The 13583-nt window shown below is 37.6% G+C and overlaps 1 protein-coding gene across 1 annotated transcript in view; it reads right to left on the bottom strand.

The window, feature by feature from the left end:
* Positions 1–13351, bottom strand: part of LOC104158644 (tetratricopeptide repeat protein 1-like) — a 32953-nt gene extending 19602 nt beyond the window's left edge. The window contains 3 exon segments of the mRNA XM_009696353.1: positions 1399–1459; positions 12966–13318; positions 13321–13351. Coding sequence (XP_009694655.1) covers positions 1399–1459; positions 12966–13318; positions 13321–13351 — 445 coding nt within the window.
* Positions 13352–13583: the final 232 nt, after the last annotated feature.

Raw genomic sequence — 13583 nt, 5'->3', positions numbered from 1 at the left:
ACAAACCCATTATCACCCAAAGGTCATCCATCATGAAGTCTTGTCTAAAGCAAGGACCAGTGGTAAAGCACATGGGATTATCAAGTTACTCATTTTCTAACAAAGGTAGAGTCAAGAGTGAAGAGGCCCTATACTGACGCTGAACAATGCCCTGCCAGCCAACTGCATTGTCTTCAAAACAGAGGAATTCTTTCTATCCACATCAGCTGGTGACCATCCAGGTGCTTAGAAGGTTGTGTATTTCTGAGTAGTAAGCACTTTGACAGGCACACTGAAAAGATCTGCCAAAGAATTTCTCAAAAAAGAGGCTACCGATGAGACTTCGCAAGATGATTCAGCCAACATTACAGGCTTGCTGCTTTCATGGTCTGAGCAGTTCCCTTCTGCCTGCTCTGATGCTTGCCTGAATTGGTAAATTGTTCCCTAGGAATCTTGCTCTCTTAGCACACAAGAAGAGACCTCCAACAGGAAGGCCACTGTCTGGTTATCAGGGTACACTTCTGGGAAGGGGAAGTTACTTGTTTGTGTCCCTGTTGACCAAGGAAAGTATCAATCTGCATTTCCTGGTTTCTTTGTGAATGCTCTAGCCACCAGAACATTAAATGAAAGGTAGGTGTCAGAATCACTTTCCCCTTTACGTTTTTTAATTAAAAGCATTGGTACAGTTATTTATTACTGACCTCAACCCTGTTATGTATTAACTATATTCAGAACATGTCCAGTTCTGGCATAAGCTAGAAATTTACATACCTCTAGATTCTTTTTTTAAGTATGTGTGTGTATGTGTACATCTCTACATATACACACACGTGTGTACATCTCTACATACACATCTACATGTATGTATATACATGTATGCATATATGTATATAGATGTACATGTAAGTTCATATAGATGTACATCTGTGTGTATATGTAGATACAGATGTCTGTATATATATGTACACACACAAATAAAATGCATAAGAGAGTCAGTGGATAAAAACAAACATGCAAATGCACAAAGGTACGAGAGAGCTACTGAGCCACTGAGCCCTGCATCAATTCCAAGCACACGCATTCTTTGCAACTCGGAGCCTAGTGGAAGCCTTTTTTGATTAGTAAAAGAAGCATTTGGAAGGCGGTCAATTCTGTATCATGTTCTTGGATTTAAACACTTAGCTTTCATAAGAATCCTGCTTTAGTAATCCAAGTCTTTGTGATTTAAACTTAACTCTTAAGGAGGTCTGCTATCTCCTTCTGTTCTCTAGAGCTGGATGAAAAACGATACAGATGATAAATTTGAACAATGATAGGTGTGAGATCTTCCTATGGGTTTTCTGCAACATCACCATGCTGGCTAAGTATTAATTTAAGATTCTCTAACATCGATATGGTGTTAAAAGATTATCAACCCACCTCCTTTCTTGAACTGCTCATTTCCTTTCTCCTTCAGCACTGTGCTCTCCTTTCTTCTTTTCTACAAAAGAAAAGACAATGTCTCAAAGTATTTAACTGAAATGAACAAGTAGGTCAGCTGCAGTTCCAAATAAAGTATGAATGGAAGTCAGAATAAAATATGACCTGAAGAATTTTAACTAGGACCAAGATCACTTGCTTGTAGTCATTGTGACATGATATACTTTATACATTCACAAAACACTGGAGTATAACAACAAGGCAATTAAAAAGCTCCAGTTCATGGACAACAATATGCAGAAAGAGCATTCACAGTGTATTACATAGTTTAAACTACTACGTTAAGATTTTTAGCTGGCTGTTGGGTTCTCCTTTCCAACTCAATTTAATTCAGTCAATGCAGGTCAATGTAGAATATATTTTAGATATAAAGTCTCAAAAGTTTTGCTTGAAATAATTCCACCTCAGAAATTCATAGCTATTTTCAGAGATGTACAAAGCATGTTGAGCTGACTGCATTAGAAACAGCTCCATGGATAATACTGCCCTGAAAGATTTCTTATGCAGAGAGTGACTAAACCATCAGACCCAGAGACAGGAAGATTGTTCTGTTATACAGTGAAAATTGCAAATGCTGAGCAGAGTTGTGTTTTCAACCATGAATATCTTAACAGTACTCTTGGCACAAGTGAAGTTGACATGAATGCTCTTAGCCTTTGACACAGAAAATACAGGATGTCACCAAGCCATCTCTTCAACCTATTTACAATAGAAGTCTTTCACATGCAGACATACCTCACGCAAGTAAAAACAAAGCACTGTAAGACAGTAACATCAAGAAGCAATGCTCACGTTCATGAATTATTTCTATGGTAGAAAAATTATCCTTTGCCCAATGATTTTGCCCCCAACACACATGCATACACAAAGCACTTAAATTACAGATCATTGAGCAATTAAAAAGCCAACACTAGGAAAAGGAGCAGTTTCCTTTCCTGCAGATTGTGTAAATCAAGGATTAATGCAATTATCAATATCGCACAGAACATCTCCTTGGAAACAGCTAAATATAGTACTCTTTGTGGAGCGCTGCACCATCTCACAGCTATGCCAAGTAGCTGACAAACAATACAAAAATCAAATGTTCTTTCCTCTTTTTTCTATTGGTTTTAGAAAGTAATTCACCTGACCATTGTCACCATCTTAGTAATCACAGATCACAATGCTCTGAAAACTAGGCTCAGCAGAATGGCATTCAGTTGTGACACACAAAATTACACAGTAAAATATCATCTGACCCCTTTCAATACATGCCTAGATCACTAAATTTTTTCTTAGCACCTATTAAATATGTTTTCTAATACTCATTGCCCCTCACATTTTAAAAACAAAACATAGTTCAGCCGAAACACGCACCACTATTTAGAAACTGGCTTTCCTCCAGGGTGGACTGACAAACCTACACAAGTCCTTCCACAACATCACTTGCACCAATGTACACACACCAGTTGGTGCTTTCTAAACATAAGCATACAAACAAATTTAAGCACGTAAGGCACAAGCTGCATTAAAAGCACAAATTCTTTGTATATATGCAGGATTCTGCTGTCTGGCACAGGCAGTATGTAACCACATATGAAAGCTGTACCCAAACTTTCGAAGTGCCAGACAGAACAACTCCAGCAAGGTCACTGCCACACACACAGCTGGCCCTCCACAGAAAGAGATTTTTAAGACACCTTGAATGCATATAGAGTGAAAGTTAGCACAACAGAAGTATTTTTCGTACCAGTGAACAATGCAGCCAGATTTCAGCACAAAACAGGTTTGGAAATTACGATCCTACCAGAAAATGTGAAAGATCTACATAGACAATGCTCATTGAAGAAAAGAAATGCTTGAAACACTAGCCCTACTGACTTCATTGCTCATGACCTATTTAGAACTGGCCTTTAAGTGCCATTAACTGATTCACTGTTGCATGAGGTAGAGTTACCACTCTACAATAACAAAAGAATTTTTTTCGTATAAAATAAGAATACATCATCGTCACAGTAATCCTGATGCAGAAAGCCTAAAATCAAGGACTACTGGATGAAAAACTTTACCCATATTATCATTATTTTGTTTCATTTTATTAAAATATTACATGTTTACCCCAGTTATGTATTAAATACTAATATAAAAAGCAATTTGCTGCAAGAAGGTTTCAGGAGAATAAGCTTTACATAAAAAAAAAAAAAAAGTAAAAGGAACAACAGATATTCTTCAGCTGTGGGATTCCTTTTCACATAGCCAAGAGGATTGTGACCTAGAGTCTCAACACACAGAAGAAATACCAAGGTGGCTGTATGGCCATGTTCGCTGGGGAAACATGGGCAGATGAAAGTTCTGAGCAACTGAAGAGTTTAAGGACTGTTACACTGGGAAGCTGATGATTCATTCATACAACTCTCCTCCTCTGAAAGCCTGTTCCTTGGTACGTCCTCTTGCCTGCAAATCAAACTGCACAAACTTGAAGGACAGAGAACTATTAGTCACATAACTGTTACAGATAGACAAATGTCCCTGACAGCCTTGCGGTCACTTCTGAGTATTTGACCAGAAAAGGTGTTGTCTAAGCGTGTTTCAGAAGCCAGCAGCGTTGTTAAGAACACCGTATATGGTTTTGCTGCTTACTCAGCTCCCTGGAAAGCAGCAATGCAGTCCTGGTTCAAACCCAGGATTTCTGTTATAGCTTGACCAACATTTTCAAGGTATCCCTGTATTATGGGTTTCAGGCTGTCCCTTAAGCTCCAAACTTACAAGTCTTCACAGTATTTTTAAAAAATGTTAAGTCTATAGGGTACCTCATGCATCATTCTGGATTGGCATTTGAAGTATGACACATAAGCAATACATAGTAGCAGACTATCCTTAAAAGCAAATTCCTCTGGCTTTTCCACAAAATGTAAAAACATACGTATTAGCACGTCACATCCTAAACACACTGCCCTCTAAAGCACACTATGTATTTGTGAAATAAATGCATCATTTATTGCTCCATATATACATTTATTTAAAAGAAAATCCTAACACAAAAGCAGCGGAAAGTCAACTATTTTGGATTAATTTACATTTCACTTGAAAGGACTGGTCCAATGAATGCTGTTAGAATCTGTCGTCTTTTCAAATTCAGGGCAAAAAAACCCCAAACCACCAAAAACTAAAGCACTGTTAGAAGACATAACCTCTTCACTCAGTATGCTAGATTTCCAGCTTCGGTGGGCAATTGCAAATTGACTGGTCATCAGCCACTGATCACATCAGCCCAGAGTGAAAAAATTGCAAGTGACTTGTCCTTGGGACAAATTTTGCACAATGTCATTTCAGCATCCCCACCCACTCGTTTTGCAGAAAAAGATTTAAGCAGCTGCAGGGCAGGCTACCCTTTCCTCAGCGAGGGAAGTAGGTCAGACTGAACTCCTAGAATGCTCTGCCTAAGGAAAAAGATATGTTGACCCATGACGTTCCCTGAGGCTGCTCATATACGACACTGGGGTTGGGGACAACTTCCCCAATTTACACTCCAGTACAATCTCCTGCTATCCAAAGTCAGGAAAATCTTATGGTTGGTTTTTTGCAAATTTTATTAACACAAAGATGACAAATTCCAAGTGGCAGGCATTAGTTTTTGATATACGATGTCAAAAAAATATTTTTTAAAGTCCAGAAGAAATAACTACATTTAACTAGTAATATGATTCTTAAAAGGATCTGATTAGAAATGTTTACAAATTTGGATACCGAATTACAATCATCCATATTCTGAAGAAATTAGGATCTTAACATAAACCTTCCTGGCAAGCAAGAGGTACTGAAGATTAAGGCCTGATCTGAAGTAATGAGAGAAGACAGCTTGGCCTTCTGACAATAAAGAACAATTCAAAAGAAAGGCCATCAAATACAGTCCCTGGACCTCAGCTACTCTGCCAAAAAAAATCCGGGTTAAAAATAAAAGCATTATTCTACTATTAGAGAAGAAAGCAACCTAAACATTTTCACTGTTTGTTTTGGAACTAACCAGTATAATAGAAGTGCTGGAAGTGAAATTCTTAACTATAACTGGTGAGAGCTGAAGGACCAACACCCTCAGTTTGTAATGCTCCCAACTATGCTTTCGCTGGCTCTTCCTATGCATTTTATTTGATCAATTGACTTAACTTTGCTAGGGAACTGTTCTTGGCTCCAGTTTTGTCAAGAGCAGCAAATGTGGACTCTCTTCTTTGTAAGGCTATTTATACAGTATGACAATGCACATCTGCATCTCATATACCCTTTTGTAAGGTCACCAAGTAGTAGTCAATTTAAAATTACTAGAGTTCAAAGGGTGCACAGAAGCAAGGAATTTAAACAGATAAGGAATACATTTTTCAGCTTCAAATACCAATTCTGTTTCTAAGTCATCCATTAATAGTCATCTGCTTCCCCCTGCAGTTTTGTGAAGCTATTGCTGTGTCATGCATTCAAGGATCTGTACTTCAATTTAAGGTTGTAGTCACTCAAAAAAATCAGTTTTCAAATCTTGCTAGAGTTGTCACTTGAAAACTGTGCCAAATTTGCTCTCTACACTCAAGAGGCAGAGTAATAAGCATTGTTAGACTCTGACCGCTTTCTGCTCCTTCTAACTCCATGGTAAAGACACAGTAAGTCTTCCTACTGCCCGATGACTACCTTTTCCTGAAATTGTAAGCAGCACTTCCAGAGACAATAGGTGACATCCATCCTCGACAGTCAGTATAACGTGCCAGACTAACTGTGACTATTCCTGAGTGACAATACATGCCATTCAGTCGCTCCTGTTTCAGGGGCAACAGCCTCAGGCAGAAGAGTGGAGCTGACCACTTAATCCATCACCACCACAAGCCGAAAAGGTCTCAATTTGACAGTATTAGCGTCTTCCACAGAAACGAAAAAAATGAATGTACGACCACAACCACTGAAAGAAAGATGAAGGTATCCTTTTCCACTCTTTCTATTAAAATGCCATCCAGCAAAAGACTTCCATGTTTGTTTAAAAATGTAACTCAAAGAACTGTAAATCGCACAGACATTGTAACTCGAGTTTATCCAGGTTCTTCTCACCAGCACTTGGAATTAATTACTCTAGCAGATACAGATATACTTCTCAAAGGTATTTCTCCAACTTTTGATTAACTCAGAAAACATAACAGGATGTTTTGTTCTGTTTTGCCAGTCATAAGACAAGGGCAGTTTTAGTCTAGCAATCCATCTTTTCCTCCAATTTGACCAAACAATATCATATTTAGCATTGGTGCTGTACTGTATACAGGATTCGGGATATTAAAGTAGATCATTTGAATAAGAGAATCACCTTTTATTATATTTCAAAAGATTGCATTGTGACGCCTTCAAAACCCAATTGCCTTATTTTATTAATTTTTATTTAGTTTCATTGTTTTATTAGTTTTATTGCTACACAAAATAATTTTGAATGCTGATGAGAGTTGTTAACAAAAATAAGTTCCTCATTGGTATTTGTCAGTAATTTATGTAATAAGTTTTACTGCTGCACAGTCAGTTGGATTGTCTCATGTATTAATAATCTATTTTTTTGGTCCAAACACATAATTCTTCCAGGAAAGAGTTCTGAGACCATCTCCAAGTGATCAACACCTGAGGACTGCTCTAAAATATGACTCACTTCACTTTATCCCATCTACCATTTTGTACCTTAGCTTTTATTTTGTAAATACTATAGAAAAAACAGCAACTTTGACAGAGTCAAGGTTACTATACGATATAGGACAGATGGAACTAGGAAAACACAAAATGCTGAAATGAATGACCATATCTGAGAAGCCATCTCAGAAGAAATCCCAGATCAGTTCTTCAACCCCTGGAAAAGCAAATTCTATACAAAAGCTATAATTTATGGAAGAACAGTGGGATCAACCTGAAGCATGGGGAAGAAAGGATGAGGAGAGGAGCAGTTTAAAGGAAATTTCTTGATTAAGACAATATTCTCTAACATATCCTAGAACTTCTGTAGAAAACAGGGAGAAAAAAAAAAAAAAAAAAAAAGGAAGTTTTACTCTTTAGCCCAGAACTGAAAAAAATCTCAGGTATAACTGAAAAATACTATTTCTCAAAGATTCAGTTAATTCTTACAGAGTTGCTAACAAGATACTAATCAAGAATCTCCTCTACTAGAGCTGTGTTCCTTGCCTTGCTGACACATTTCCTAGTGTTAAAATAGAAGTTGAGCATGATTACAGCCAGCTGTAGCTATAATGCATGTGCAAAAGCCTAAAGAAGCAAATTGCTTTTGAGGAATATTAGATACTTATTCCAGGGTCTTAGAGCAGCTAGAAAGGAGTGTTCTATATCCAAAATAAGAGTTTACTAGGCCAGATGCTTAAATTTTTGCCAGACAAGGCCCAAAGAACAAGACAACATCTGTCATGACGGAAGAGCATGAGGGATTCGGAATCTTGCTGCTGGATAACCTCAATTAATGGGTGTCCCTCCAGAAGAGGACCAGGTCAGACTGAAACAATTACCATGTAACAGCTGTTGGGTGTCTTCTGATTAATTCTGCAGACTAGACCTATGTCAAAGCCATCACTGTCAATGACAACTAACCAGAAAAATCTGTTTGTAATGCATCAAAAGCAATTTACTGCTCAGTGCCTCTGCTGAGGCAGTAATCAGCATGGTTTTGAAACAACAACAAAAAAAATCTTATAAAAGTGAATTTTGTTTCAGGCTGCTTAATTCTTAAAAAGCTCAGATTTGCAAGTCCAGGCAAGTAACCAGGCTCTATGCTACATCTGTTTTTAAGAATACTTCTTGCAGGTTTGTGCCTTAATATCCCTTCGAGTTTTTATTTTGCTTCCTTGCACAGAGAAGACTTCTTATGGTATTGGTACTGCTTCCCTGGAAGTTCCTGCTGCTTAAAATTAGAAATCTCGCTGTATGGGGCTCTCAAAATATAATTGAGAGAAAATACACAACCACTTGCTCCTTCACTTTGATCTCTGCAGCACCTTCTGCATGGGTGAGAATTTCTACTCAGAGCTGCTACCATGAAAGCTTGCACATTGGGTACGCATAAATACACAGAGCAAGGACTAGAATCAGTCTCTGCATCTCCAGAATTAGAGACTTTCTCTCCTACAGCCTAGTTATTGGAGAACATCGCTCAAAAGAACTCATTTATTAAAGCTGCTAAAACATAACAATGGGTTTAGCCTCAAAAAATAAACAACTATTAAGGTGTAGCTCCATAAATTTTATTTAAGCAGGGCTAACATCACCTCTCCTTATGACTTGAGTACATAGTTTATGGTTGGTGCTGCAGCCACAGTTCATAAGAAGTTTTTCTCATTTAGGCAAGTAGTCTAATTGAAAAAAATCCATCTACCCCTATATGCCATCACGAGGCTACCATTTGATGTCTACTTTTACTAGCACTGCCCTTGATCTAAAAATACAGCATTATTTTTCATCTGAATCATTCCCCATAACTGGTTCACTGCACATTCACACAGAGAGGTGTGCTAGCACAACGAAGGAGGAGGCAGGGGGCTGAGAATAACTGATCAAGGACTGCCTAAGTAGCAAACACAGCACTGCTGCTGAGTGTCTGGTCACAACCTAAACAGTGAAATAAACAAGTTCTGAATATTTCTGCCTCATTTTCTCCATTTTTTAAAAAAAAAAAAAGTTGCTTTTCTCAAAAATGACCTTTTGAGTAACTGGAAGAAGGTTTAAAATGTTTGAAAAACTCTGAATAAATGGATGTACAGCAGCTGTTTTCCAACTGCAGTATTTTTTTCTTAAAAGCTGCACCATTTAACAGATTATTTTCATAATCAAAATATATAGAACATTTCACTTTAACAATAAAAATATAATAATTTTTTAAAAACTTACAAAATTTAAAAATTATAAAAATAAATCAAATAGAATTTGTAGCAATCAATTCCAAAAAGGAAAGTTGGAGTGGCAATTCAGGAATGACCTATCCCTATGGTTTTACTACACAGACAATGTAAGGTGATGCAGGTCAATATCATGCAAATGGGCTACTTCAATAATTGTAACAACTGCTGTTCTAATTCCTCTGCAGTCTCTGGATTTCCTAAGCTCTGCTTATAAGAGATACCAACAACATTTCGTTAGAGAAAAAAAAAAAGCTATATTTTAACAACTGCACTCAGAAAGCTCTCTATGGAAAATAAACAAAGTTCACAATATAAGTATTGCCAATCTAATAGTTATGGTGATACTAAGAGATGGAATCCCTCCATTTCGTTAGGGATAATCACAAACCAAGCTGAAGGGCACAGTTGCTCAGTACCACTGGAAATAAACCTACAGAAAGATGAGAACTACAGCTGTCTCAATACCTTCTCTAAGGAAACCTTTCCAGCTTTAAACAGTTATTATTTTGTACTCCCATAGCACCTTTCAATGGAGTTCCACACAGTTGCATGCAATTATTCAATATTCACAATTCTTTTGCTTATTTTACAGAAGGCAAATGATTACCTAACAATACAACAGAAAAAAAAGCAGCACGAAAACTAATTTCCAGGCCTGCTGCTCTTTCTAGTGTTCAATTCTATGACATAATTCCAGCCCCAGTTTACAGCATTTAGTCTATGAAACTCTAAAGATGCCTTCAAGTCACAGACTGCTGCAGAAGGCTCATCGTGACTCATGATGACCATGCTCCTTGGTGTACAAGCAATAAATACAAGTAGGAAAAAGGGACAAGAGGCAAGGGCAATGTGATGTTTTTTCTGTGTAGTGAGTAGGTCAAGGAAAGTGATTATTGCCCTCTGTTCAGCACCTGAAAGAATGCATTTGGACAGTGCGCAGTTTTGGTCTCCCCCCATACAAAAACAAAAAAATAATAGGCATTGACTTCCCAGAGGGCATCCAGTGCAGGGCCACCAGGATGGTCACGACACTGGAGACCATGACCTAAGCAAATAGCCTAGGAGAACTGAGTTTGTTCAGCCTTGGGAAAAGGTGGCTCAGGAGAGAGTTACTGTGAGCAAAAATGGAGATGGACTCTTCTGTAGGCATGCAGAAAAAGAAGGGCCAGCGGTCACAAGTTGCAACAAAGGAAATTCTAATTAAATGTGAGGAAAAAAGTTCCAACCATGAAAGTAGTTAAACACTACAACATGGGCCCAGAGAGGCTGTGTAGTCTCCATGCTCAGATGGAGATGTCTGTGTGGCTCTGGGCAGGCTGATCTATTTGATCAAACTTTGAGCAGGCGGTTGGACTAGATGACCTCCAGAGGCCCTTTTGGGGCAAAAGAAGCACCAGATAACCTCTTGAGATTTCCACACTCCCCCTATTATTCATTATTAGATCTCAAAGTATTACAACTGGCAAGCATCATTATGCCTATTTTACAGATGTCAAAATTGAGAGACAAAGAGAGATATGAAGTGATTTCCACAAGGTCAGTCAGCAGTTAAGTGTTACATTTAGTCCCATTCCTACTTCAAGGATATTATATTCCATGTTCCCCTTCCCCACTAGTCCCATATTGCTTTTCCACCTCAAGGAACTTCCACATTAACATAACTATCTGTACTACAGATGAAAAACTACCTTTTTGTCTTCACTGACGTATTTTGGTCAGAAATGCCACCCTAGCAGCAAGGGAACTATGTGAGCCACAACTTGATTAAATTTCTGTGTACTGGTTTGTAACAAACAGCTTAGATATTTGGTTGCCTCTGGCATCTTAGCTTTGCATATTTCTGCCTCTCATTCTCTATTTACAGTAGCTGACAGTAAGACCATGGCATAGTCAAGTTACTGCCAAGCCCCTCCCTCTTCCCAGCTTTTTGGGGCAATGTATACCCAGCATTTATTTACTTACACAACACAGACAAGGCTAGCCAACAGTTAAGAAATCATGGTCCAGCTTTATCAAGTCAGTTCAACTGGAAAAGCTCAGCCTGCCTGTACAAAAGAATAATAAGCCCCTATAAATTTACTGAAACATTCATAATATTTTAAGCACTTTCAAAAAAATTAATTTGATATGACCCTTCATTTCTTTTTCATCAAATGCCTCATTTTAGTAGAACTTGTCCAAAGGGAACTTCGGGAGTTTCCAGAATAAAAACTATGCAGATATACAATACACTATGTTCCTATACGAAGTAATGCTTTCCTAAGATGCTATCTACCTTCTCTTCTCAGCTGCCATTCCTTACTCCACTCTCTCCTTCCTTCATCAGTTTCATTGTTACCTATGATTCAAATTGTGCAACTAGGATTCCAGTAAGGACTCTATTTCCTTTATTAAAATAATACCTAATTCATGCCTACAGAACTATAAAATTACGTTTGCTGAAGTCTTCCCTTCATATAAGTTACAATATGTCAGAATGCCATCTTTTCACCAACTGCCAAAGAATATAGTAGTACTTTTCATCACTATTTCAATTTTCACTACAAGTAACTGCTTGTTTAGATAATTCAATCAGATTTTAAGAGGCTGGATCAGTTCTTTCAAACATGATCTGTTCAAGAGGCCAAGCTATATAACTTGTCAAAAATAGAGTGTTTAAAAAGAAAGTTACAAGAGTTGTATGTTGGGACACAGATTTTAGTTTAATATCTTTATTCCCCCACCATTTGCAAACTAAAGTTGAAAAAAATTAGGAAAAAAAAAATAATCCATAAATCATTAGAAAGCCTTCCACCATTTGCTATGAGAACATAATTACCAGCAGAAATTCACCACATCACTCAAGTGAACAGAGTCTAATCCTGAAAGTGATTTAACAAGTTTTCTCAAATTAGAAAAAAACATTTTTTTTCCCCTAAATACTTAATGACCATTAATGTCTTAGAACCCTGAAAACTAACTGCTGTCAAGTGACACCACTGACTGAGGGTCAAAAAAGCTGGTTCACACACACTTACAGGGGAGTAAAGACCATTATAGAGGCTGTTGGACTTCCCTCTAAGACCTATTTTGTTACTCCCCACAACATTACCCAGTTTGTTACGCAAACATTTTGTCTAATGTAACCGCACTGAAAGTAAACAAATGCACGTATTTAATGTGTTTTGTTTGATTAAAGCTTAAGTACTCTATAGGGATACTTTCAAATTTAATCCCAGTTAGTTATATTACATAAACTAGCCTTCCAGATATGAAAACTATCCCGGAACCTGCTCTGAGTTTTAGAAAAGCACCTTGCAGCTAATCAGGTGAAAACAATGAATGCACACAAACTAAATAACATGAAACAGGGAGATTTTTGTTTCTTATAATCTCTCTGAGTTACAGTAACCTTACACACTGGTGAAAGTACACAAAAATCTGCAATGGAATGTGATGATTAAGAACGACATAGAAAGCTAACAAAAATATTTGTTACCTAAAAGAAGAAATTAAGAACAGTAAAATTAGACACATAAGAGAGTTTTAAAGGTCTGTTTTCATGCCAGTCACAGAGCATTCAGAAACATGACACTGAAAATATATCTTTTTATATTCAACATTGGTACTTTAGATTACCTGTTTTTCTTCCTCTGGCATATCTTTTTCTAGTTCTAGTAAGTATTCTTCATCTAGTTCTGTCTGCTTCCTTGAGCTATTCTGATCATTCTGTAAATTCCCTTCATCATCCAGCATAGGTTCTTTTGCCTCAAAGGAGTCACGACAGTCATGGAAACACTCATCTGCTGTTGTGGGATCTTTGGCTGAAGATGGCATATATCCACTTTCAATGTTTTGGGGATTCTGGGCATCTTTGGAGTCAGTCTCTGAAGACTTCTGATCAGAAAGCTTTAAGTGATCAAGTAATTCTTCAGGTAGACTTGCATCTTTAAACTCTTCCATGTTGGACTCCTTAGAGGGATTAGGTTTTTAGAAATGAGAAAGAAATAATCCTGAATAAGCATAATATAAATGCCTTATCAGCAAACAAATCTCTAAAGTACTTAAAAGCACTCCTGACATCACGTGAGGGAAACTATTACACCTCGGGGGGGAAAGCAACTTATACATGCTTCTTGTACACACCATACAGTGACATGGGGCCAGTACACCATTCCCATAAATAAGTTAATTCACAAGCTCAGATTCCCAGTACCAGCACGGTACGGCACCACGCTACGGCTTCTCCTTTGCAGT

This window comes from Cariama cristata, unplaced genomic scaffold (genome assembly GCF_000690535.1).
Source record: "Cariama cristata isolate BGI_N322 unplaced genomic scaffold, ASM69053v1 scaffold1613, whole genome shotgun sequence".
In the NCBI taxonomy this organism is placed as follows: Eukaryota; Metazoa; Chordata; class Aves; order Cariamiformes; family Cariamidae; genus Cariama; species Cariama cristata.
Note: the sequence above shows the minus strand (reverse complement) of the source record. Positions and strands in the feature narration are given on the sequence as shown.